We start from the raw sequence: 27,501 nt of genomic DNA, 5'->3' as shown, positions 1-27,501 counted from the left end.
AAGCCACCATATATTCTGGATTTGCCAGGATGGTGTCAATTTTGAATGTTGTTTCTTTCAGGCAGGCATGGTGAATTTTGGTTCAGAAAACAGGATCACTCTATCACGCTCTTGAGGGTGAACTATTGGAGAGTCACAGTGGTGATCAACCAATGGGTGCTCCCTAGTTCCTGGAACTGAGAACTGAAGTCTGGATACTTCTCTATAAATGGTTTTGGTAGACTCTGCCACTTTCCCCTGGGATCTGAAAGAGTTCTCCAAGAAGCCCCCCACTTCTCAGGTGGCAACAGGGCAGGTACCTGGGCGGTAGCCCTTATGCTACTCTTCATAAATCAATCTGAGTTTTATGGCTGCTTTTTCTGAGGAAGAAGAGATTCAAAGTTATGTAGAGGCAACAAAGCTTTCTAATAATATTTTTGGCAGGCTGTTAAAGAAAGATGAAACAAGAAAAGATACAGGCCCTGGGAGAGTGGTAGTAGCCCTTGGGACGCCAGCCAGATGTTGGTGCCCACAAATCGGGGAAGACAATGGCCTTTACTGTTGCCATTTACAATGCCGGGCAGCTCATTAATCATCAACTAAAATGATTTCACTTTCAGGGTTTAGGCAGGTCAGGGCTGGGGTTGGGGAGGGCTGTGGCAGGAGGCCTGGCTTCCAGGCCGGGAAAGTGTCCCAGAGACCCACTAGACGGGGACCCTCCCCTCCCCTCCCTCAGGGTGAAGGGCACCAGGAGTCGGAGCGGGGGTCGAGGTGGGGGTGGGTGCGTCACCCTTGTTTTCCGGGCTGTTAGTCTCCCAGCGTCCCCAGCTTTCCAGGTAGGGACGCCCCCTCCCACGCAGCGCGGTTCCGGCGGGTGGAAAGGAGGGGCTGGGCTCCCAGCGCCCGCCCCTCTATCCATCACATGGCCGGAGAGTCACAAAAACAACAGCTTTGGCCAAGACCGTGACTTCAGGAAAGGGAACCCGGGGCTCTCGCAGCCAGCCCTCCTGCCCATGGAGGACAGTTTCCTTCAATCTTTTGGGAGGCTGAGCCTCCAGCAGCAGCAACAGCAGCAGCAGCAGCGGCAGCGGCCGCCCCGGCCGCCCCCGCGGGGGACACCTCCGCGCCGCCACAGCTTTAGGAAACACCTCTACCTCCTGCGAGGCCTCCCGGGCTCCGGGAAAACTACACTGGCCAGGTAATGACAGCGGTCTGGGCGCCAGTGCGCGGGCCCGGGGCCACCAAGCGCCCCGGCCGAGCGCGCCCCTGCCCCAAGCCGCTCCCGGGCGCCGCTTGCGCCCCCGCTGCGGGCGCCTGCCCCGGCCCCGGCCCCAGCCCCAGTCCGTGCCTGAGTCTCGCAGCGCGGGGAGCCCAAGCCGCCTCCTTCGACCCCTGAGGCCGCTGTCACCCCTGGCGCCTGGGGGCGCGGGCACGGAGAAGAGGGCGCTCTCCTGTTTCCCGCCGCGCTGTCCCGGGGGGACGGATTCCCGGTACTGCGCCTCGCGCAAGCCCCGGCGGCCCCTTGCGCCCCGGCCCCTTCCCCGCCGCCGTGCCCCGCCTGGGGCCAGCCGGGCCGAGGCAGCCTTCGCCGCCCCCAGCCCCGGGTCGGGAGGGACCCTTCTTCGGGAAAACCTGGTGACGACTGCAGAGAAAACCACCGGGCCCCGCTGGCGCGCAGGCGGCTGCCACAGTGCGTCAACAGGCGCTGTAACCCGAGCGGATAAACGAGGGGTCCGGGGGCGGGGGCCGGGGCGGCCGTGGCCGTGGCCCGGGGCTGGCGGCCCGCTTTGAAAATCTGGCGAAGTCGGGCAGCCTGCGTTTGCTTTGGCAGCTGCGAAGGCGCACAGGTGCACGGGGGATGGGGGGCTGGCGGCGCCACCACCGACCGTCATTGACAGAGCCTCGCCATGAGCACCCAAATTCGTTCACTTGCGAATTGCGTAAGCGGCCCTCCCTGTACCTAGCTGCTGGGAATTACGCGGGCTCGTGCCTGCGGCCACCTTGCTAGGCCCCACCGCTCCAGCCTGAACTCCCACCGCTCCCTGCCTTGCGCTTGATGTTCCAGCAACTTCGAACTGTTTTTTATCTCCTGTAAACAAAGCCGCTGCTCTCCTTGACGCTGGCCTTCCTGCCTGGCTTGCCCTCCCGCCTTCTTTTGGCTTTTAAGACCAGGCATCTACCCCACCCCTCCAGTAGATGCCCCTCTTCTGGGCTCCTTGGCTTCCTGTTTACATCTACGTGACTGCACTTACTTTTTTGCACATGGTTTTGCTTATCCTTCTGTAAGTTTCTTGAAGGTAGGAGCCATGTCTTACCCTGCCAAGCACATTGTCTGGCACGTAGTTGTTCAATAGAGAAAGTGGTCCCTTTCCCTCAAATGGAGAGACAAGGCTAGCCATGGGACCAAGGAACTGCCGAAGAATCAAGGTGATGGACAGTCACGTGGGGATTTCGATGGTGCCGAGATAGTGGCCTTAGGAGGAGGGACAGCCTGGGGAGGTGCTCCTGGTTGCCTTGCGGAGTAGAAGCCTTTGGCCAGAGTATTGCTACATTTTCACAAATTGTAGGGCCATGTGACTTGTGGAGGACCCTGGGCACCCTTTCCTAAACCAGAGACACATTTCAGTAGACCCTCTCTGGCTCACTGGGGAGGGGAGGGGAGGTGGAGGACAGAGGCAGAATCGGGGAGCCTCCTTGGAACCCAGCAGAGGTTGGTTATTTTGTGATACAGTCATGGTGGGTAAATCCGTTACCAGCCAAGTATCTTCTGAACGTCAAATCCTGTTTAATTTCACTTTCGCTTTGCTGATCTGTAGCCTGTCTCATACTGAGTGTCAAAGAAGGAAGTAAACATCTTTGGCCAGATTTAATTTCTGACTGTGTTGGGAAGCGAAGTAACATGATGGGTGCAAGATACACAGAATGGAACATCGGGGCTTGGACTCACGTTCCTCATCTGTGAAGCCAGGGCGTTGCCTGAGTGGTCCGTAGGGTCCTTTCTGGCTCTAACATTCTACACTTTTAGGATTTTAATTCCTGATTGACATTTGGCTAAGCAGAAGACACCCGATTAGAGACCACCTATTACCATCTCTCTCTCTCTAGGGACGACCGGAGTGAGCACTGGCCTGGGAGTCTGAAGACTGTGCCTTCAGACCTACTACGTCACTTACTAGCTGGCGACTTTGGTCAATCATCTAGTTTTTCCGGGCCTTATGTTCCTTATATGTGACTACTAAGAGGCTACTAGATTAGAGGATTACAGATCCTTCTGACTCTTAATTTCCAGTGGTCAGATTAAAAATAGTTTGCTAATAATGGCTATGTTAAAGAGCTCTGACCTTGGAGTCAGTTTATGGCTCCACATCCAAGCTCAGCCACTCACTAGTTTTGCTTTTCACCCAACCCCTCTATGCCTTGGTTTCCTTTTCTGTTAAATGGGGATATCTGTTCTGTTTGCCTCAGAGGGTTTTGTGAAGATTAAATGTGTGTGGGAGGACTTTTTAAACTTTAAAGTGCTATATACATTTTAAGAGGTATTACTTACTGCTTCCGTTGTTGGTCAGCTGAGATAAATCTTCGGTGTTTCCTGGAGCCTGGCTCTGGAGTGAAGAAGGTAGCTTGGCAGTTGACTTTGAGTCCTCCCGTTTTGCTGGGCATTGGCAGTTCGGGGGGCAGAGCAGCCTTGGCATGCCGTGGGGGGGTGGATTGTGTGTTTATAGAAAAGTCTGGGACGTAAGCGAGGAAACGGGCCACAGCTCAGCGGAAGGGAGGCCGGGTGGCGAGGATGGAATGGTGGAGAGGCAGGCTCAGGTGTGGCCTGCCAGGAGCTGCCTTCCCCACTTTTTTGGGGGGTAGGGTGGGGAAAAAGAAAAGAGCAAATTGTTTAAAAATACACATGTATAGAAAATAGTAAAACTGTAAGGTTATCTGTGTATTGTTGGATTCTGGGAAATTCATGTTTTCTCTATTCTCTGTATTTTCCAAATTTTCTATAATGAATATGTATTTCTTAGAATAAAATTTTTTTCTTTAAAATTTGGAGGAAATTGCTTTCTACAAATGTGGGTTCATCTTTTTCTGCTTAACCTTTTTTTTCTCATTTGATTAAAGAACTAATAAAAAATTGTTTGAAATTAGGATATGTCTTGTCTCCCAAATCAATGTTAGATTTCTGTGCTTTTTACATGCTTTCATAGTTTGCAGTGGATGGAATGTGGAAAAACATCTATTTAAATTCTTTGAATTTATTTTTTAAAAGTTGGAGTTTTAACTGGTTAAAATTTTTTTGAGCACATCAAAGTACTAAAAAATTAGCATGTACCCTAAATCTGTTTTATCACCCGTATTTCATTTAAAAAGCATCTTAAAAATAGGTTCTTACCATTGACCTGTAAGCTCTACTTCCAGGAATCCTAAGAAATAATTGGAGGGTGGAGTGGTGGCTCATGGCTGTAATCCCAGCACTTTGGGAGGCCGAGGTGGGTATCCACTGAGTACTTATAAGACCTTTAGCACTTGTTTAGGGAAGCTCCGTATGAGAAGGCGCCTGCCCAGGATTAACCAATGGAAAGCCGTAATCGGCCCACTGCTGTGGGTAAGGGCCAAATGCCATTGGTGGTCAAGGCTGAGGAGGATGAAGGCTAATTAGGGAGAAAGGATCTTCTCCACATGGAGACGGTTCTTGAGCTGGCCTTGAAGATGGGGAGGAGGCGGCTGAACCAAGGAAAAGGAACAACAGCCCGACTAAGGAGATGGAGGTGGCAGAGAGCTGGGTGTGCTCCCAAGCTTGATTGAAGTGAAGGCTTCATCGTAGTGAGTGCGTTGGTGAAGTAAGCCCAGGACCAGATCATGGACAGCATTAAAGGCTGAACAAAGGAGTAGAGAGCTGTTGTCAGAAGAAGTAAGATCTAATGCCAAGACCCTTTCATTCTCAGCAGATGAGCTAGAACTCTCTCTTTCACAGCTCAGCTGACAAACTCACCTGGAACTGCACCTGTCCTTTCTGCTACCTCAATGAAAGCATCCATGGGTGAACCTCTGTGCTTTCCACTGTGTGTATGAAAATGCCTTCCAGTTTTGACCATTTTAAACCATTTTTAGTATACAATCCACTGGCATTGTATTATGTGGAACTTCACTCACAATGTTATACAACCGTCACCACTATCTATTTCAAAATTTTCTTACCACTCCAAACACACTCTGTGCCCATTAAGCAGTAACTTTCTATTCCCCACTCCCCCGACCCTGGGTAACCTCTCAGCTACTTCCTGTCTCTATGCATTTGCCTCCTTTACATGCGTCATGTAAGTGGATCATATGGTATTTGTCCTTTTGTGTCTGGCTAATTTCATGTAGCTTAATGTTCTCAAGGTTCATCCATGTTGTAGGATGTGTTAGAACTTTACTATTTTTATATCTCAATAAAATATTACATTGTATGGGCATACCACTAAAACATCTTTTAAATGAAATGGCCATAATAGCGGGTAGCCTTTCTTTGTTTTTTAATGATCTCATTTGAAAACTTAAAAGTTGTCAATCTTATTTCAGTGTTCCAGAATTTTTTTGAGTCTTTACATTTCAATCAAAGCAAAGTCAGGGGACCCACATTGTAGTGCATGTTGCATCCTTTGCAATGTTCTGGTTCCTTCTGGCACCATCACAAATGGTTTGTAACATGGATTCAGTTAGGCTCAAAGGATGCTCGCTGACAGCTGTCTTTTCTCCTTATTCGTATCTCTGGATAACATGGAATTTTCCATCATGAGAAGTACCTTTCCATTATTTCTTTTAATTGTAGAGCCTTGCACAGAAGTGAAAGGATGCTTTTCTAATGTGATGCAATGGTAAGGCAGAGATGGGGAGAAAAGTACTTTACAACCAAATAAGCAGTGGAATGTGAGAAACAGTGAGAACAGGGGCCAGTTAGATTGGCTAAGTAGTGAACAGTTGGTCCCCAAAGAATACTCTGCTCCACAGTGCTCCTAGCCAGCAGGCCTGGACTCTGGTGTGTTTCTTTATGAGGCCAGGGCTCTCATTAATAAAAGCAAGATCAAAATAGAAAGTTGGCAGTATTCCAACTCTGTGAATATAAAAATGGAGGGTCAGACAGGTGATAAATCTTTAGTCATCTAGGTCTACTTGGAAAATGACTACTAGCTTTTTGTATTTTTCACAATTTGCCTAAGGTGGGTCCTAAATCTCCTCTCCTACCAGGAGTCCTTGTCCTTACCCTGTCTCTGGAGGCTGGGATGAATGAGGACTTAAAAGCTGCATCTATTTAACAGAGTGCAAATATGCAGTGTGGTATGTGCTTGTCCTCGCTCACTGGAGAGGCTGTATGAGGAAAGATTGCCCAGCTATACAGGAGATTCACCACAACCACATTCCTGGAGCTGTTGGAACAATGGAAGAAGACCCTGCTGAATTGGGCAATCCGATATTGCAGGTGTGGATTATGACCCGAGAGGAAGTAGAAATGGATGAAGGAAGGAAGAATAGGGGAAGAATACTTTCATAGGAAAAGTTCAGGAGATGTACAGGAACTCCCTTGGAGTTCATCTGGTCTGAGCCCAAGACACCAAGAAGCTAAACATCTTGATCAGGGTCAAAGGGATGTGTTCTCCTATTTCTAACAGAGAGCTTTTTTGTGTACACCAAAAGAAGAGGCCGCAGTGGGGGTGATCTGGTGAAAGCGTAATGAGTTTGATTTTGACTTGTCTTATAATGAAAAAACAATTAAGAGCCTTATAAGGGGGCTAAGTTAACCTGGATTTCAACTGTCAGGGTAAGGAAGCTCTTGTCAATATTAATGTTTCTCATAATATAAAAAATATTACCAGAGAATTTATTTTCGTTATTAATATGGTAACATTGAGGGCAATGGGAGGAAATGAGATTTAGATTTTTTAATAAGTTTCCATATTTATCCTGGTTATGATGTGTTGGAGAGAGATGTGGTAGTAAACTTCCAACTCCCAAACAGGTCCCATGTCTCTTTCTCATGTGCTCACATGTTAGGATATCTATAAGTCAATGCCTTAGTTCCTTCATGGCATTTTCATGAACCTTCCTCTACATAATAGCACCTGCCTAAGGCCATTCAGACTCTAGATGAACCCAAGAAATTATTTTCTAGTCATGCCAAGTTATCTGAAGATATTGAGGCTCTATGGCATTAAGGAAATTTTATAATAAAGAAAAATGAGTCTGCCTTCCAATTGTTCCTTCATAAGGCTCTCTGTCAGATCATGTGTATGGCTTGGGGAGAAGACTGTTTTTATCAAGGTAAGAGTCCGGGAAAGGGGAAGGGAGAAATGGGGAAAGAAAAGCCAGCACATGGTTACTGCTGACTGTCTGCCCGGCCATTTTTAGACACTGGCTTATTGAATCTTCACCATAGCCTTGGGATGTAGTCATTTTTATTTTATAGATGAGGGTTTTAGGATCTGAGAGTCAGACATTTGAGAGACCCAGGGGATTTCATAATACACAGAGTGGTCTTATATTACTAGGGAAGTTCATGGACAAACATACCTACATCCCTTTCACAACTATTGGGGAGTCCTGCTGAAGTATGATTGTATAGCCAGGATTGTCCAGCACTCTTTCCCCATGTTTTAAGGATATGCTGAAGAAGAGGGCCTGAAAGGGGCTTTCTTACCACCATTTGTTGCCTTGTACCTTGGCTTTCTTTTCTTCCTGGCATTGGTACCACCTGACGTATATTTATTTATTATCTATTTCTTTTACTAGAACATAAGCTTCATGAGATATGATGTAGGTTCCACGAGATCAGGAACTTTATTCTGTCCAGCTCCTAAAAGAAGGCCAGGCACATCACAGGCCTTTACTCAACATTTGATGAATGGATTTGTTAATGAAACGCAATGTGAGATGCTTCCTAAGATATGGAAGCTTGGATGTCAGTATGGCTCTTGAGTAAAGAATGAAACCAAAGAGCAGATTATTCACATAAAGAGAAATGTAAAAGAATGAGGCTGGGCACAGGGGCTCATGCCTGTAATCCCAGCACTTTGGGAGGCTGAGGCAGGTGGAATCACCTGAGGTCAGGAGTTTGAGACCAGCATGGCCAACATGGTGAAACCCTGTCTCTACTAACAACACAAAAAATTAGCTTGGCATGGTGGCAGGTGCCTGTAATCCCAGCTACTTGGGAGGCTGAGGCAGGAGAATCACTTGAACCTGGGAGGCGGAGGTTGCAGTAAGCCCAGGCTGTGACATTGCACTCCAGCCTGGGCAACAAGAGCGAAACTCCATCTCAACAAAATAAAATAAATAGAATGAATGGGATGTGGAGAACAGACGAGGGGGGAAAAAAAAGAAAGAATAGAGCCACTCATTCCAAAGTTCTCAATTTGGTGCATAAGAAAATGATTCCTGGCCGGGCGCGGTGGCTCACGCCTGTAATCCCAGCACTTTGGGAGGCCGAGGCGGGAGGATCACGAGGTCAGGAGATTGAGACCATCCTGGCGAACATGGTGAAACCCTGTCTCTACTTAAAATACAAAAAAAATTAGCCAGGCGAGGTGGCGGGTGCCTGTAGTCCCAGCTACTTGGGAGGCTGAGGCAGGAGAATGGCGTGAACCCAGGAGGCGGAGCTTGCAGTGAGCTGAGATCCGGCCACTGCACTCCAGACTGGGCGACAGAGCAAGACTCCCCGCCTCAAAAAAAAAAAAAAAAAAGATTCCTATTTGTTGCAGGTGAAAATGTTTGATGTGCCGGCTCCTTTACCTCATAGTCACAGTAAGAAGAAATTTAAAAATTGGGATCAAAGATTCAGCTGCCTTCCCATTTAAGCAGCACAGACAGCCCAAAGTGACAGTTTTCCTGTACAGTTACTCTTCTGTTATCTGTAACTGATCTATGACATTTTGGGAAAAGACAGCCAAAAAAAATTAGTACTGAGGTAGGTGTGCCTGATTCCTTCCCCAATTCTGCTTGTGACTGAACCAACAGAACACAAACACAGGTGAAACCTGCACAGCTGTAAGAGTCTACAAAAGGGCCTGTTCACATGCAAGATACTGAAAGGAATTTCTGCTCAGTAGAGTTTGTGGGACCACACTGACAAATGAGAATGAGGGCTCCCTGGGAATCTGGCTTTGGATCTCACAAACATGGTCTACTTTGGATGTATGAGGGGTAAAGGTAAGAGAAGTAGGGCAGACTGGGAACTGTTCCCTGAGTCCCCCTAGCCATGAAGTCCTCTGTCTCCATCACTGTGGCTTGGGGACACTTGAGGCTAGCAGTGATTGAGGTCCGACTCTCCAAGGACAGGACTTGGCCCTGGTGGAGTGGGTGGCAGCACTGCCCAGGTCCGGCCACACCTGGCCTCAGGGGAGACTGCCCATGTCATCTATAGCTTGGCTCCTGCCCTGCTCTCAGGCTGCTGAGCCATGCAATCTGTTTTCTATGTCCCAGTTTAAAGTCTTCAAGGATAATGTCAGTAGCATTCAGAGGTGCTGGGATCCAAGAAGAATCCTCTCCGTCAGTCTCCTTTAAGGGCTGTATTAGTCTGTTCTCATTCTACTAATAAAGACATACCCCAAACTGAGTAATTTATAAAGGAAAGAGGTTGAATTGACTCACAGTTCAGCGTGGCTGGGGAGGCCTCAGGAAACTTACAATCGTGGTGGAAGGGGAAGCAAACATGTCCTTCTTCACATGGTGGCAGGAAGGAGAAGTGCTGAGCAAAGCCTCTTATAAAACCATCAGATCAGCCAGGTGCAGTGGCTCATGCCTATAATCCCAGCACTTTTGGAGGCCGAGGCGGGCAGATCACCTGAGGTCAGGAGTTCAAGACCAGCCTAGCCAACATGGTGAAACCCCATCTGTAAAAAAAAAAAAAAAAAAAAAAAAATTAGCCAAGCGTGGTGGCGAGCACCTGTAATTCCAGCTACTCAAGAGGCTGAGGCAGGAGAATCACGTGAACCTGGGAGATGGAGATTGCAGTGATCTCAGATCGTGCCACTGCACTCCAGCCTGGGCGATAGAGCAAGACTTCATCTAAAAAAAAAAAAAAAAAAAAAAATCAGATCTTGTGAGAACTCACTATCATGAGAACAGCATGAGGGTAACTGCTCCCATGATTCAATTATCTCCCATTGGGTCCTTCCCATGACACATGGGGATTATGGGTACTATAATTCAAGATGAGATTTGGGTGGGGACTGCCCCTGGCTCCTCCAAAATCTCATGTTCTCACATTTCAAAACACAACAGTCCCCCAAAGTCTTAATTCATTCCAGCATTAACTCAAAAGTCCAAGTCCAAAGTCTCATCTGAGACAAGGCAAGTCCCTTCCGCTTATGAACCTGTAAAGTTAAAAGCAAATTGGTTACTTCCTAGATACAATGGGGGTGCAGGCATTGGGTGAATACACCTATTCCAAATGGAAGAAATTGGCCAAAACAAAGAGGCTATAGGCCCCATGCAAACCCAAAATTAAAGCTCCAAAATGATCTCCTTTGATTCCATGTCTCATATCCAGGTCATGCTGATGCAAGAGGTGGGTTCCCACGGCCTTGGGCAGCTCCACCCCTGTGGCTTTGCAAGGTACAGCTCCACTCCTGGCTGCTTTCACAAGCTGGCGTTGAGTGTCTGTGACTTTTCCAGGCACAAGGTGCAAGCTGTCGGTGGATCTACCATTCTGGGGTCTGGTGGGCAGTGGCCCTCTTCTCACAGCTCCACTCGGCAGTGCCCCAGTGGGGACTCTGTGTGGGGGCTTTAGACCCCACATTTCCCTTCTGCACTGCACTAGCAGAGATTCCCCATGAGGGCTCCACCCCTGCAGTACACCTCTGCCTGGAAATCCAGGCATTTCCATTCATCTTCTGAAATCTAGGTGGAGATTCCCAAACTTCAGTTACTGACTTCTGTGTACCCGCAGGCCCAACACCATGTAGCAGCTGCCAAGGCTTGGGGCTTGCACCCCCTGAAGCAATGGTCTGAGCTGTACATTGACTGCTTTTAGCCATGGCCAGCCAGAGCTGCTGGGAAGCAGGGCACAAAGTTCCAAGGCTGCACACAGCTAGGGGGCCCAGGACCCATCCCATGAACCATTTTTCCCTCCTGGGTCTCCAGGCCTGTGATGTGAGAGGTTGCCATGAAGTCCTCTGCCATGCCCTGGAGACATTTTCTCCATTGTCTTGGTGATTAACATTTGGCTCCTCGTTACTTATGCAAATTTCTGCAGCTGGCTTGAATTTCTCACCTGAAAAAGGGGCTTTCTTTTCTATCACATCATCAGGCTGCAAATTTTCCAAACTTTCATGCTCTGCTTCCTCTTGAATGCTTTGCTGCTTAGAAATTTCTTCAACCAGATACCCTAAATTGTCAACCAGATACCCTAAATTGTCTCTCTCAAGTTCAAAGTTCCACAGATCTCTAGAGCAGAGGCAAAATGCCACCAGTCTCTTTGCATAGCAAGAGTGACCTTTACTCTAGTTCCCAATAAGTTCCTCATCTCCGAGACCACGTCAGCCTGGACTTCATTGTCCATAGCACTATCAGCATTTTGGTCAAAGCCATTCAACAAGTCTCCAGGAAGTTCCAAACTTAGCCACGTTTTCCTGCCTTCTGAGCCCTTCCATTAGTTCCAGTCTCTGCCTGTTACCGAGTTCCGAAGTTGCTTTCACATTTTCGGGTATCTTCACAGCAGCGCCCCACTCTCTGTGGTACCAATTTGCTGTTCTCACACTGCTAATAAAGACATGCCCGAAACTGGGTAATTTATAAAGGAGAGAGGTTTAATTGACTCACAGTTCAGCATGGCTGGGGAGGCCTCAGGAAACTTACAGTCATAGTGGAAGGGGAAGCAAACATGTCCTCACACGGTGGAAGCAGGAGAAGTGCTGAGCAAAAGGGGAAAAAGCCCCTTATAAAACCATCATATCTTGTGAGAACTCACTATCACGAGAACATCATGAGGGTAACCGCCTCCATGATTCAATTCCCTCCCACCAGGTCCCTCCCATGACACATGGGGATTATGGTAACTACAATTAAAGATGTGATTTGAGTGGGGACACAGCCAAAGCATATCGGGGTGAACTGAATCTAAGGTTTGGGTAAAATTCTCATTGTACAAAAATGAGTAAATAGAAATTCTCACACAGCTTGGGGCCTTACAAAAAAGTTTGCCAGCTGGGCGTGGTGGCTCACGCCTGTAATCCCAGCACTTTGGGAGGCTGAGATGGGCGGATCATGAGGTCAGGAGTATGAGACCAGCCTGGCCAAGATGGCGAAACCTCATCTCTACTAAAAATACAAAAATTAGCCAGGCTTGGTGGCACATGCCTGTAATCCCAGCTACTAGGGGGCTGAGTCAGGAGAATTGCTTGAACCCAGGAGACAGAGTTGCAGTGAGCTGAGATCACACCATTGCACTTCAGCTGTGGGTGACAGAGCAAGACTCCGTCTTGGTGGGGGTGGGGGTGAATAAAAAGAGTTTGCATAATTAGGCCAAAAGAGCATTGTAGCCAAGAGCCATTAATATACTCATAGATATTTACTGAGCACCTCCCATGTGCCTGGCATTCTTCTAGATGGTCAGAATGGAGCAGTGGACAAAGGAGACAAAAATCCCTGTCTTCATGGAACATGTATTCTATCAGAGAGAAAAAAATTCTCAAGGAAAAAAGGCAATTTTAGCATCTGCTCTGCTCTGTTCTCTCAAAAAATAAGCAAAGGATTTCATAGGTATGCCACTGGAGCTATATATCCCCAAGAAACGTCCACATACGCACAACAGGTAGGCATAAGGAAGTTCACTGAAATTGGAAAATTGCAAACAAGTATCACTAGAGAAAATACATAAATAAATGTGGTTATTTTATAGCGCTCAAGCACAGCAGTTTAATGTGCACCTCTGGGGCCAGACTCCTAGGTTTTAATCCAGCTGTACCACTCGTTGGCCTTAATTTCTTTGTCTGTAACATGGGGGTTGGGGATTAATAACAGTACTTATATCCCAGGTCTATTTGAGCATTACGTAAAAAATGTAAAGCCTCTAGAATAGTGGTTAGCACACAATAAGCACTTAATAAACATTGGCTATATTTATTATTTTGCTGATAATGGAGTACTATGTAGCAGTTAAAGAAAACGGACTAAGTCTGTATATCAACATGAATAGATCTAAAAAATGTAATGCTCCTTCATTTTTTAATTCACCAAATATTTATTGAGTGTTTATATGTTCCACACAGTGTTCTAGGTACTTGGGAATCATCAGTGAACAAAACAAAGATCCTGCCCTTGTGGACCTTATGTGCCAGAGGTAGGGAAATGGATGTAACCTCTAAGGAAACCGTATGTTAATATAGGTGGTGATAAGTGCTGTTGAAAAAGGGAGAGAGAAGCGTGGTAAAGGTGTCTGGGAGTGCCAGAGTTAAGGTGGGGGGTTGGTTGAATTTTAAGCCAACAAAACAAGTATGAGAAAATGTTCATGATTATGAGCTCTAGGTGGTAGGTATGCAGGTGTTTTATTATTTCTTTTGTCTTTCTCTATATTTACATTTTTTCTAAAAAATTCCTCTCTATGATATAAAAGATTAAAGAAAAACTCCTGATTAGGAGTCTGAAATATGAAGGAAGTTGATTAAGAAGCAGAAAATTAAAAAGGAGTTAAATGATATATAAAAGAATCTAAAGTAAGTGTTGGAAGTTTGAAGTATATTAGAGATAAGCAGAGTCACAATGCAGAAAATCAAACAATAATGTAGAAGACAAATGTGAAAATAAATATGGCCAAAAATCACCAGAGTAAATACAACCAAAGCAACAAATAAAGATATCGTAGAACATATTTGACTTGAAGACTCAGAAGTGATTAAAAAAAAAATCAATATCTAGATATATCCTGGAAAGACTGTTGCAAAAGCTGTTAGTTAACTTCCCTTTCTTCTTTAGCAAGCACACTTTGTTGGGTGTGGCAGTGTGCCCAACTATAAAACTAGTTTTCAAGGCCCCCTTGCCTCTTCGGCTGTGTGGAACATGGAGGTGCAGCCTGGCCCTGCTGTGGCCACTAGGAGGCCCTCTGAAGAATGGAAGCCTCATGCTAAAAAAAATGCTAGACTCCTCGGTCCATGTCGATCATGGATTTGTGATACCAGCTCTGGATTCTACCTCTGGATTTTTACATGCAAGATATAGACATTTTAATTTTATTGAAGCCACCACTGTTAGAAATCCATTAACTGGGGTTTCTGTTCAATGCATGTGAACCCACGTTGAACTGGAACCTACATTTAAAATATTAATGCCTGTGGGAAAAAGATTGTAGTTCAGTAATTCTCATCTAGTCTGTTGTCTTTCATACAAAGACTTTCTCAGATCCCCAAGAGCTCACAAAGTCTGTAACACCCATGTGCTCTGACTGAGTAGACCTGAGGTAAGGTTCTGGCAGCCCCACATGCAAATGGTAGAAACCCAAGCCAGTTTTTAAGCTCTTGAAGCCCTGGTTTCTTTATTTGTAAACCAAGTAAAAGTAAAATGATTTACTTCATAAAATTCGATTATAAAGGTTAAAGAGAGAGAGAATATATGCGAAGCTCTTTGTTCACTGCTTAGTACTCTTTTAAAAAAATAATAGAATTTATTGGACCAACCAATCTTAGCCAATCATGAGAGGAATCAAAGACAAGAAGAAAAGAAAAGAAAGCCACTGAATCCAACTAAAATTTAGACTTTTAGAGATTATTATAAACAAAATTAAAAAGCAATTGCTGTACATAATAAAAAATTGATATTCAATAAGAAAGATAAACCTCCTAATAAGGAGGCTTTATTTACCAAAGGATGTGACAGTGCAGTTCACAAAAGAATATCTCTAAATGATCAATACACACACAAGCTAATCTTGCTGATAATTAAAGAAGTAGGGAGAAACTAAATAAGTAACCATAGACCACTGGTCAAGCATTAAGTTATTGGTTAGGCATTACATTATGGCACATCCGTAGGAATAAGTATGCCATATCATTAAAAATCATGTCATAGAAGAATATTTTATAAGGTGGGAAATAATTTGCTATGGAAAAAAGCTTGGTTAGCCCAGGCACAGTGGTTCACGCCTGTAATCCCAACACTTTGGGAGGCCTAGGCGGGTGGATCACCCGAGGTCAGGAGTTCGAGACCAGCCTGGCCAACATGGTGAAACCTCATCACTACTAAAAATACAAAAATTAGCTGGGCATGGTGGCACATGCCTGTAATCCCAACTACTCAGGAGGCTGAGGCAGGAGAATCGCTTGAACCCGGGAGGCGGAGGCTGCAGTGAGCTGAGATCGTACCACTGCACTCCAGCCTGGGTGACAGAGCAAGACTCTGTCTTAAAAAAAAAAAAAAAAAAAAAAAAAAGAAAGAGCTTGGTGAAACTTGGTCTACTCTACATGATGTTCCTCTTCATGTAACAAGAGATAAAATAAAAAAAGAAATTATATATATATTTCCAGTCCTGGAAAGAAGACAAAAATGTTAATAATTATTTGTAGATAGGAGAATAGAGGAACCTCCCTCCTTTTTTGCACTTTTTTTTTGTTTTATGATCAGAGAAATAGATGTAAGGATTGCTGAGGGAAACAGAGAATTGGATCGGTACATGGGCTCACAGTTTTGTCCCACGTATTAGTTAATATTACAAAGGAAGCGAGGTACCTTTCCAGTGAAGAGGTCTGGCTAACACCACGCTTTAGCCAAATGATGGAACTTAGCATTGAACTTAGCCTGGAGGGACAGACTGTCATTTTGTGCAATCAGAAGTACACAAACATCACCTTTGTACTTTGCTTCTAAAAAACATTTAATCTGGGTTTAATCACTATGAAACAACCACACAAACCCAGAATGCAGAACATTCTCATGCCAACTAGAGAAACGAAAAGAGCATGAGGACAGTTCTAGATTCAAAGATATTAACTGGATATAATAACCAAATGCAGTACTTGAAACTTATGAAAAATATTCTTTAGACCATTGGGGAAATTTTAAAAATTTAAATTTAAAAACCTTACATTAGGCCAGGAGCGTGGCTCACGCCTGTAATCCCAGCACTTGGGGAGGCCAAGGCAGGTGGATCACCTGAGGTCAGGAGTTGGAGACCAGCCTGACCAATATGGCAAAACCCCGTCTCTACTAAAAATACAAAAAAATTAGCCGGGCATGGTGGTGTGTGCCTATAATTCCACCTTCTTGGGAGGCTGAGGCAAGAGAATTGCTTGAACCCAGGAGGTGGAGGTTGCAGCAAGCCAAGATCATGCCACTGCACTCCAGCCTGGGCAACAGAGTGGGACTCCATCTCTAAATAAATACATAAATACATAAAAATAAAATAAAATAAACACCTAACATTAGCTCTTATGAATTAATCACTCTTTCAGGCTCTTTCAGGATGACAGGCCCTGCGGAGTGAGAACCTGCACCACCAGACGTGCGAAGGACCCTGCTTAGGGCACTCTGCCTTAATTTGTTAGATGCAATAATGGTATTGTGGTTATGCAAGGAATTGTTCTTATTTTTAAGAGATACTTGACAAAGAATTTAGGAATAAAGTATCACGATGTATGGAGTTTACCTTTTTTTTTTTTTTTTTGAGACAGTTGAGACAGAGTTTTGCTCTGTCACCCAGGCTGGAGCTGGAATGTAGTGGCACGGTCTTGGCTCACTGCAATTTCTGCCTCCCAGATTCAAGTGATTCTCATGCCTCAGCCTCCCGAGTAGCTGGAATTAAAGGTGTGTGCCACCAGCCTGGCTAATGTTTGTATTTTTAGTAGGGACGGGATTTTGCCATGTTGGCCAGGCTGGTCTCAAACTCCTGATCTTAAGTGATCCGTCCGCCTTGGCCTCCCAAAGTGCTGGGATTACAAGCGTGAGCCACCGCGCCCGGCCTGCAATTTACTTTCATATGGTTCTCCAAAAATATATATAGGAGAGACAAAAAATAAGGCAAAATGTGAACATCTGGTGACCATAGATGAAGGGTAAGCAGTGTTCAGTATACTGTTTTTCAACTCATTTCCATAGATTTTTATATTTTCTAATTAAAAGGTTGTGGTGGGAGAAATTCAGGTGGAAATCAAGAGGAGAGGGTAAACTATAGGATAAATGAGACTTAAGGGACATGGCAACCAAATACAATGTGTGGATCTTGTTTGGTCCCTGATGCACACAAACCAACTGGAGGAAAACATTGATGAGACAAGCAGGGAGACTGAACACTGATGGAGTGACTGATGGAATGAAATAGGAAAGACACGAGAGAAGACTGGCCATATGATGCTAACTGGTCATGTGTATATGAGGATTGAGTATATTATGCCATCTAACTTTTGCAAGCTTGAAAATTTCCCTAGTAAAAAGCTGGGCATCAAGTTAAAATTACATGCAATGTCTGACTTTCTCAGTGAGTGACTGACTGGCTGAAGAGATATCTAAATATAGCTCTATGGTTCTCCATTATTTAAATAAAGAATTACACAAAAGAATAAGTTGTGAAATCAAGATTAGTCCCTGACTTTCTCTCATAATAGTGATTTTAAATGAATTTCAGGGGAGTTTGTGGCAGGTGGAGGTTATATGGAATTAATTGCCTTTCTATTTTTCCCTTTTATTTTCATTCTCTCAATTTCCCTAATGCATGAGGCTCCTGACCACCATAAAGATAGAACTGGGGCTTAACCCTCATCACTTCTGAAGCTGATGGAATGGTATTTATTGCTTCCACTTAAGTTTCAGAATCTCAAGATTGTCTGTTTAATCAGTTCTTTATTTAGCTAGTAGAGTTTTTATTGTCCTGCCTATTCAACATACTACTATGGCTGCTAGTGCTAATTTAACATTTAGGTGAAGATAAAACGAGTTTTGAAGTCATTCAGGAAGATCATACAGGCCAAAAAAAAAAAAAAAAAAATCCATGAGAGCCTTAAAGGTGGAAAAACACCCTTATTTTTGTCTGCCTGTTTGTTAGGAAGAGTATGGAGGCCACTGTCAGATGTGTCTCAGGTAATGATGAGATGGTGTTCTTGCCCCATAGTGATCCTGAACCATTTAGCTTTTACTCTAAGGTAAAATTTTGTAATTAAAAGGGCAGTAGTGTTATGTGCTGTTTTTGTTTTCTAGAAAGAAATAGGATTCAAATAAAACAAACATGAAACAAACAGTAAATTGGATACTCATGCCTTAAAGTCTTTTTAAAGGAAATATTATAAAGTATTAACTTCCAATCAATAATATAAACCACAAAGAGGAAAACAAGAGCAGATAAGGATATGTATATGAAAAGAAAAATTCAAATCTGAAAATGGTCAAACAACAAAACAAAACTGATAAGTAGCAGACTTAATAGGAGAACAAATGAAACCAGGTATAGAAGGGATATCAAATCTGGGACCAGAAAGAGAAAAAAATCTTGGATTCAGTTACCATGGCTGCTTAACTGAGTATACAAAGGATAAAGGAAACACATTATATACTATTACTTAATCTCTGAACACAACTTTCATTATTTAAATAATATTGATGAAAATCATTTTAAAACTGTACAGTGTTCACAAATATAAAATATACATACCTGAAAATGCATCAGTGCTACCCTTAGATGTTTTTCCTGTCTATAATTGTTTGCATCAGAGGTTAAGGTTTGGACTTTTCGATTTGCGTATCTTTTAAGTGGAATAACAGACATTCATATGGAAACTATGAGCATGGGTTCCTCAAGTCTTTATACTTACCCCTCCCTTCGTGTCACTGGCTTTATCTGTACTAGATTTAAAGTGGCCACGTTTTCTTTGCTCTTCCTTCCATCAAGAAGTCTGCTTTCCTCGCCCTTCAATGTGGGCCAGCAAAGTGACTCGCTTTGACCAACACAAGGTGCGGGAGCGCTGGCAAGCAGCTTCTTGTCGTGCTCTCTTGAAATACCGCGGTCTGTGAAGAGGCCTGGGTGCGGCTCTTTCAGGATGACAGGCCCTGCGGAGTGACAGCCAGCACCACCACATCTGTGAAGGACCCTGTTTAGGGCACTCTGCCCAGCCCCACGTTGCCAGGTGACGCAGCTGCCGCAGGGACCCCAGGCAAGGCCAGCAGATCGGCCCACCTGAGCCCAGCCCAAACTGCCAACACAGAAGAAGTTCATTCCCGCATCCACCCAACAGGCTTCCCAGCGTCTGAGAACCATCACCTTATCCCTTTTATTATCTGTTCTGCCTGAAACACTCCGCCTGTCTTCGATGATCTCTGCTCCTCCGACATGGTTTCTGGACCTTGTATGTACCTGGTCACTCTTCTCTGGACACCTTCAAGGTGGCCAAATTTCTCTTTAAATTGTGTGGCAGTCGGAATTGAAAACAGTGTTTCAAAGATGATTTGCTTCTTCTAACCCTTAGAGTCTTTCTGCTTTTCCCTACAGCCTCTTCTCCCCTAACAAGCCCTAGGGCACTCGCTTCCTCCTCTCTTTCCTGCCCGTGTCTCAGCCCCTCCCCCAAGAGGCAACAGTTTTCTCATCCCTCAGGGACTAAGTCAAACTTGCATCACTCCTTTGCATCCCTTTCCCCGCCTCCGGACCCTTTCTCTCAGCGCTTTGCTGGGCCAGCTTTTTCCTCTGTGCGCTGCGCTGGCTGACTCCTTTGGCTGGGCCATGAATTCCTTGAAAGCAGCTACTTTCTGTACCTTAACGCTTCACCTGGCACTTGGCACATGTCAGGTGCTCAATAAATGTTTAATGAGTTGGATAATTAACTAATATTCTTTTGGTATTAAAGTATATTATCTACTGGCCGCATTTCCCCCACAAGGCTATCAAGGGAGACTGTCAGATTCCTGTTTAAACAAAGATAGTATGTCCACTGAATTTCCTTGTTTGCCACTGTTTAGTTCATTAAAAAAGAAAATGCATTTGGTTTGGAATTACTTTTTCAGCGATCTGCGCTGCCTTCTTTTTAAATGCTATCAAGCTTCTGAAGAATTTTGACAGCTATTTAGTTACCATTTCTGGAATGTATATTCACTCATTTTTGAAAATGGAAGCATTTTACTTCTGTCTTTCATCTCTCTCTTAATTCACCGCAGTACCTCAAGGGCTACTTGACACGCGCTCTCCGATGTGTTTATTACCGTGGCACATAAACAGTCTGGGTTGGTCAATGTGGCCTCATGGTTATTATAACACCACTTTACTTCTGTAAAGTGCCTTACTGGGTACAAAATGTTTTCTCATACTGGCCTCATTTCAGCCTGATTAGAAGCTCTGTTTAATAGGTAGGGATAATTATCTGTGTTTTACAGTTGAGAAAACAGACACTCCCAAGCCTGTCAGGGCACCTGAAGTGCTTACTCATCTGTGGCTCCAAGGCCTCACGTTTGTTCCATTCTTCCTGGATTAAAGATCATTCTGCTCCATGGAGAAGACTAACAACAAAAAAGACATTGAATAGCTTTGCTTTCTCTTTGCATTTCCTGCCCTTGTCATTCTCCAACGTTTTTTCTGATTTTTAAATATCTTTTTATTCTGAGCATGGCCATGTGACCATATTTTCTGTTTGTTGGCTGGGTTTGTTTGTCCTCAGTTTTTACAGATGAGGAAATGAAGCTCAGAGACGTCTCCAGTTCCTCCAGAGCATGACATCCACCTTCTGCCAAAAGATAGTACGAGCAAAGATTTCAAGTGGAAACATCTTCTCTTTGAAGTTCTTTTGTGCAGCACTGAATAAGCATCTTCATTTTGTTTTGGTTTTGCTTTAAAGGGGAGCTCCATGGTGGTGTTTCTTTTTGCTGTGCTATTTCCTACTTACGCTCAGAGTGGTGGAGGGTAGGAAGGTAGGGGACAGTGGCTCTGTCGCTTTCCTTCTCCCATTTTGCTTTTCTCCCATTTAGTAGAGCACATGCATCACTTACCCACGTTTCATACTAGAACTAGCTTCTCAGATGGGTCCTTACAGAGAACAGAGCTCCAAGGAAATGGGCCAGCTCAGAGTTTAGGGGGCCGAGGGAAGGGCTGCAATGTGGGGGTCTGGCATCCATGGGCAGGTCTTGGGCAGGGGCACTGGTGCCTTGGAGAGAAATGGGCACTGGGATTGGTGCTCAGGAGGAAAGACAGTCACCAGGCCCCCAGCTTAGCTTCAGTTTCTTCTTGAGTCAGTCCTTGCTGCTGCAGAAGGCAGCGGCAGTGACTGTACCTCTTAGTTTCAAGGACCAGCAGCACACACTGCCGCCTCTCAGCCCTCTCCCACCTCCTGCTAAGGAGTAATGCCTTCTAGACATCATAAACGTCTCTCTTTTAAAGCTGCATTTTAACAACTCCAAACCTGGTGGTCTCAATATTACAACTGCTAAATATTAGAGATGGAAGGAAATTATTTCTACTGAGACTATACATAATATTGAAAACATCTCTCTCTCTAATTTCTCCACTTTCCAGACAATTGCAGCATGACTTTCCCAGGGCCCTGATTTTCAGCACGGATGATTTTTTCTTCAGGGAAGATGGTGCCTATGAGTTCAATCCTGACTTCCTGGAGGAAGCTCATGAATGGAACCAAAAAAGAGGTGACAAATTCCTTTCCAAACTCCTGGGAAACCCTGATGTGCACATAGATTGTAGCTGCTGCAGAATGAATAAATTTAATGGAAGGAGTTTAACCGAAAGTTCTGCCGTTTTTTTCCCCAAAACAGAACACCAGAGCGTAACCTCCTTAGATTCCAGAGAAAGAAAATTATTGATAGTGGGCTCTGAAATAGGTGGCACTGAAGTTGTATGATGAGGAGATGAGGGCATCCTGTAATAAAAATGACCAATAGAGATTACGCTCACCCTTCCCTCTGATTGTTGCATGTTGTTCACTGTTATGTAACATTGTGTTGCAGCAAGAAAAGCAATGAGGAATGGCATATCCCCCATTATTATTGATAATACCAACCTCCACGCCTGGGAAATGAAGCCCTATGCAGTCATGGTAGGAAGAAGTATCATTCTGAATTTTCAGTTATGGACATTTTGTGAGAAAGTTGAAGCATCTGTTCTTTCCTCTTTTTCTGATGTTCCATGATTTCATATTTGCTAACAGTAGTTCTCTCAGGGAGCAGGTAATGAGGTTTTATGTTAGTGTTTCTCTGCTGTTCAATGGCTGAAGTTTGCTGAGATGCTAATCTCACTTCAGGATACAATTTAAAAATAGTCCTTGGCAAATGGTCCTTGGTGTGAATTCTTGATAACTTTTCTGTCTTAATTACTTTCCTAAGGCGAGGCATACAGAGGAGCACCCACTGAAATGTGCAGAGCAATACTCAACTAGATGACGCTCCTAGTGGAGTTACAGGTCACAACAGGACCATTCTGCCTCTGGTGAGCCGGGGATTTCCACACCGTGTACTGTTGCTGCCTGGGAGTTCCAGGGCAACAGAATATTTTAGTTTAAAAACAGATTAGGGCCGGGCGTGGTGGCTCACGCCTGTAATCCCAGCACTCTGGGGGGCCGAGACAGGCGGATCACTTGAGTCCAGGAGTTCAAGACCAGCCTGGCCAACATGGTGAAACCCCATCTCTACTAAAAATCAAAAAAAATAGCCGGGCGTGGTGACGGGCGCCTGTAATCCCAGTTACTCGGGAGGCTGAGGCAGGAGAATCGCTTGAACCTTGTAGGCAGAGGTTGCAGTGACCTGAGATCGCGCCACTGCACTCCAGCCTGGGCAACAAGAGTGAAACTCCATCTCAAAAAAAAAAAAAAATTAAAAATTAAAAAATAAAAACAGAATTAGGATTAACACTGTAATCTTATTGAGATGACAGAATGCAAATATAAATATAAAACTCAGCTCTCCATTGTCAGAATAGCAAAGAACAGCATGATGCCCGTAACAGTGTGCACATTATCCTTTAATTGTGAAGTCTATTTGGTCTTTTTTCATACATATTCCATCTCTTGTGATAATGTTTTCATTCCCTATTGGGTCTAGAAAGGAGGAAGGATCCAGAACCATACAAATGGGGCAGGAAGCACAGTGGAGTAGCCTCCTTGCATCATGCAGAATCCCTACCTGGTTAATTGTGAAGTGAATAGGTCCAGACTGGGCTCACGATGTTAGGCTTCTTTTTATATTTGGGGCTAACTGGCATACCTACAGGTGTGCTTTTCTCTAACGATCATCATCAGTTCCACTTATGCCCAGATTGTGGGGCTTCGGTGAATGTAAAGAATGAGCCGCACACTTGTGGTTACTTCAGTTCATGTCGAGTCTACCTGGGCGAGAAATGAACAGGCACGTGAAGAGTCAATTGAATGAAGGCCATCACTTAAAACCAAGACTTAAGGACTAACTGACCAGTAGCCTAAGGGAAGTCATTTTACTTTTTTGTTTTGTTTTGAGACAGTCTCACTCTGTCTCCCATGCTGGAGTGCAGTGGCATGATCTCAGCTCACTGAAGCCTCTGCCTCCCAGATTTAAGCAATTCTCATGTGTCAGCCACCCCAGCAGCTGGGATTACAGGCGCGTGCCACCACGCCCGGCTAGTATTTGTATTTTTAGTAGATACGGGGATTTGCCATGGTGGCCAGGCTGGTCTCGAACTCCTGAGCTAGAGTGATTCACCCGCCTCGGCCTCCCAAAGTGCTGGGGTTACAGGTGTGAGCCACCGTGCCCGGCCTCAGTTTACTTTTTATCTTCTGGATATGTATACTCTTTTTCAGGCATCCTCAGCTATTCATTAGACTTAAAAATGAGAGGTTTCCGGTTGTGTTATTTAAAAACTTCCCAACTGAGAAGTGCCCATGTAAAGAATGAAAAGGAAACCTTTTTGCTTAGCTCTTTCCACTCTATGTTTTATAAACACAATAAATTATAGTGATAATAGAAAATTCAGTTTGAGATAAGGTAGTAGTCAATTTATGAATGCAAACAATATCTGGATGTTTATAAGGAAATTATAATAGTTTTCTAAACTCAAGGAAACGGGGCCCGGTGCATTGACCCAAATCGTACTGCATAATGGGGAGAGCTACTTTTGGAGGGAAGTTGATACAAAGTAAGTGACTATCACTTTTATTTCACCAGTTATGTTCCTATGGTACTCCCACTTTCTAAAGGAAGGCATGAGGGATAGGACAAGGCATCTGACAAGTAAATCTACAAAAATCCTGTAAGTGACTTTGAGAAGTCACTGTGTTCACTGCTCATACCGGTGTTCAGGATGTTTTAAACTAGCTCAGTCATCTATTTTTAAAGATATCCGAAACAAAGAACCTTTACAAATTTCCTACATACTAGATAAAATTGAGCAAAATTTATCATGGAGAATTATAAGAGTGGCTAAGTATGGGAATGAAACAACTACATTTATTATGATAAATTAAGGCATTGGATTACTGGTAAAACAAAAGGAATTCTAGAAAAGATCTGTAGTAAATGTTAAATGGCAGCATAAACATTCCCAAACATACATACTATGTCTTCAATGTTTTATGTACTTTTGAAAAATCAGGCACTTGAAAATAACTATGAAGTTATATTCCGAGAACCTGACACTCGCTGGAAATTCAACGTTCAAGAGTTAGCAAGGTACTTCTTTGTTTTTCTAGTTTCTCATTATGTATCCTGCTATTTTCAGGTATTTCAGACCGAACAAAAGAATCTTTTCAGGCTGGAAATGGACATGGTAGTTTTCAGGCCAGAAATGGTAATTCTTGGAAATTGATAACTTTGGAATTATTAATGTGAAGACTTTAGTTTTGGGTCAGTTTTCTAATATAATGCTAAATGCTAAATCTTGGCTTGGACTTGGTCCTTTAAAAGGATGCATTTAACATTCTGCTAAAATGCTTCTTCATCAAGGAACATTGAAAAGCACTTTCTCTGCATGGGACTGCACATGTCAGTGGTGTTTTTGCATTTAGGCTAAATAAAGATCTTCAGATGTTGAGCAGTCTGCGATTCATTTATGATCTAGATGCTGCTTCTAATTTATACAACAATAAATGTTCAAATAATACTAACTTGTTGATTGAGTGCATGGGTTCGGATATTCTCTATCTATATTGTTTGATAATGTCATTGACTTACAATAGCCAGTGAGATAAGAATTTACTTCTTAGGAGTAAGGCTGGTTCCTCTTATGGTAATAGGCAGATAGTGTCTTCAAAGTGGATCTGTGGACTACTCCATCAGAATTGCCTCAGGTGGCTATTAAAATCCGAGTTCATGGACCCCATTCAGTAGTTGGAATCTCTGGTAATTATATTTCTAACTATATCCCCAGTTGATTCTTCTGCCCACTAGAATTTAAGATTGTTTTAATAAGCATCTCCTAGTAGTATATATCAGGGACTGATGAACATAAATAGATGATAGATATATGTATGACATTAACAGGCAAATGTATGATTTTTAAAAAATCTCATGGTGTTCTTTTATGTCTTGAAGCACGTAATTGAGAGGACCAGAAACAAAGCATTTCTGAAGCTTTAGCTCCTTGCTAGCCTCAGGGTGGTTTGGGGTGTGCAGGGCAGCATGAAAAACCTGAGTGGAGGCTGAAAGAGAACTGCTGAACAAGATATTATGCTTTTGCCACAGCTAAGTCCTGAGAACAGGGACTGCAATATCTGCAATCCTAGAGGACTTGTGAAATATAAGTAACTCATTGTGATATCCTGCCTTAACTAAATGCATTTCTTTTTTCCATGTAGAAGAAACATTCATGGTGTCTCAAGAGAAAAAATCCACCGAATGAAAGAACGGTATGAACACGACGTTACCTTTCACAGTGTGCTTCATGCAGAAAAACCAAGCAGAATGAACAGAAGCCAGGACAGGAATAATGCACTGCCTTCCAACAATGCCAGATACTGGAATTCCTACACAGAGTTTCCAAACCGGAGGGCCCACGGCGGATTTACAAATGAGAGCTCCTATAACAGAAGGGGCGGTTGTCACCATGGATATTAGAGGCCTATCTTACAGCCATGCAGAATTTTCCGAAGTCAGTTTCTACTTCAATTTTTGTTATTCTTTGTTGCATTTTAGTCAGAGCTCCAATTCCAGTGTTAAATAGCTGAACTCAAACGTTTCTGAGCAAAGTCATTATATTCATTATCTTCACCAAAATTTGTTAAAGTGCTTCTATATGCATGGTCTGATGCTGGGAATTCTGCAGATTTGAGTAAACAGGCTCTTTCTCTAGGGTAAGAATTTGAAACCAAAACTTGAGAACACACCCAAGAACATAATTATTTACATAGGTTCATAGATGAAATAAAGCGTTTATATTATATATAAGCTTCAGTACCATTTTCTCTGAAGTGATCTATTTATTTTTTCAGGAAATTCATCTCCATCAGGAAAGTTGGGAAGGTGGAGAAAAGTGGTGGGGGGGCAGGAAAAGTTTTAGCACCATTGCTATTTTGATAATCTATGTATCTAAAAATGTGAGATGTGCGACTCTATGATACTGATTTTCCTTTAATGTTAATATGCCAGAAAGTATACATCTGGGAACAACGTCCTTCAAAGTAGACACTTTGGGAAGTTATTCCTTTATTTTAATGATGTATCATTGTTAAAAATACTGTCAAATCCTTAATAGCTATAGGAGCTACTGAGGGAAATCAGTATCATTATTTAAAGTCACACCTTGTGTTTTTACTACTTTATTCAGCAGGATTAAACCTGAATAACTTTTGGCTGTTGTGCTAATAGTGTAAATAAAATAAGCCTGCCTTCATAAAACACTAACTTTTAAAAGGAATAGCTAAATGACTTCTAAAATTATGCCTATTAACATGTGTAATTAGTTGGCAGCTCAAATGTTTGGGAGTGCAAGAAATTAGGCACCCCAGGATATAGGTCATGCAGGGATATATAAAAGCCATGCTCATTACAAAATGAGCGGTTGATGTTTTATGTGGCATTAAGACAATCAAGTCCTCATAACTCTGGAATGTCTTCTTATACTGATGCTGAATTTATGAATCCAAATCAATTTCCGACAGGTTGGAATCAGATTTAGCGTGAGATCACGATAGACAAGACCACAGAGGACGTATGCTCTACTTCTTGTTGGCCAACAGCTTCTTTCTAATGTTCTGTGAAAAATTATTTTAAGTGTCCTATATAATGGTGCTTTTTATGGTTATTAAAAATTGTAAATGGTATCACATTTATATGGATTTGTCATTGGTTCTTTTTTTGATTCAACAATAAAAAAATTTAATTACCTAAATGCCAAGAAACTCAACAATATACCAGTTTTTCTGTATCACAGGCTTATTTACCAGTCTTTTTTTTAATAAATAGGGATCATAAAGGTAATGACAAAAGCAACCTTATAATTTAGTTGCTTATATATTTGATCTGTGTACATGAGACTGTTTTAACATTATCTGACACTACTGAAACCTGCTCAACATCTCCCTGACTACCGGCAACACGTATGTAATGTTTTCTTCATTAACATTTTAAAAACTGGTATCTCCTTTAAGTTTGGCTGACAATAGTAAATAACAATGAATCTAA

General features: G+C 43.4%; 2 protein-coding genes, 1 long non-coding RNA gene and 1 other non-coding gene across 4 annotated transcripts in view; 2 read left to right on the top strand and 2 right to left on the bottom strand.

Moving 5' to 3' along the window:
* Nucleotides 1–140: 140 nt before the first annotated feature.
* Nucleotides 141–27,501, top strand: N4BP2L1 (NEDD4 binding protein 2 like 1). The gene is given in 8 exon segments (XM_031655704.1): nucleotides 141–1,177; nucleotides 12,555–12,627; nucleotides 12,629–12,760; nucleotides 13,218–13,288; nucleotides 21,419–21,546; nucleotides 21,865–21,953; nucleotides 24,476–24,552; nucleotides 25,677–27,501. Coding segments are annotated over 8 exon segments (1,014 nt in total). The 5' UTR covers nucleotides 141–992; the 3' UTR covers nucleotides 25,936–27,501.
* On the bottom strand, nucleotides 4,211–9,679 carry LOC116270529. Its single transcript, XR_004178596.1, has 2 exons — nucleotides 9,634–9,679; nucleotides 4,211–4,847 (listed from the first exon to the last, which is right to left on the bottom strand). It is a non-coding gene; the product is annotated as an uncharacterized LOC116270529 (long non-coding RNA).
* LOC116270609 lies at nucleotides 8,769–8,895 on the top strand. The gene has a single exon (XR_004178767.1). It is a non-coding gene; the product is annotated as a small nucleolar RNA SNORA16B/SNORA16A family (small nucleolar RNA).
* BRCA2 (BRCA2 DNA repair associated) overlaps nucleotides 23,104–27,501 on the bottom strand; it is a 92,875-nt gene continuing 88,477 nt past the window's right edge. The window contains exon 27 of the mRNA XM_021929368.2: nucleotides 23,104–23,237. Within this exon, the coding sequence (XP_021785060.2) occupies nucleotides 23,223–23,237 (15 nt within the window). The 3' untranslated portion in view covers nucleotides 23,104–23,222. The remainder of the gene's footprint in view (nucleotides 23,238–27,501) is intronic.

This window comes from Papio anubis, chromosome 15 (assembly GCF_008728515.1).
Source record: "Papio anubis isolate 15944 chromosome 15, Panubis1.0, whole genome shotgun sequence".
NCBI classification, from domain to species: Eukaryota; Metazoa; Chordata; class Mammalia; order Primates; family Cercopithecidae; genus Papio; species Papio anubis.
This window is presented reverse-complemented; position numbering and strand designations above follow the sequence as displayed.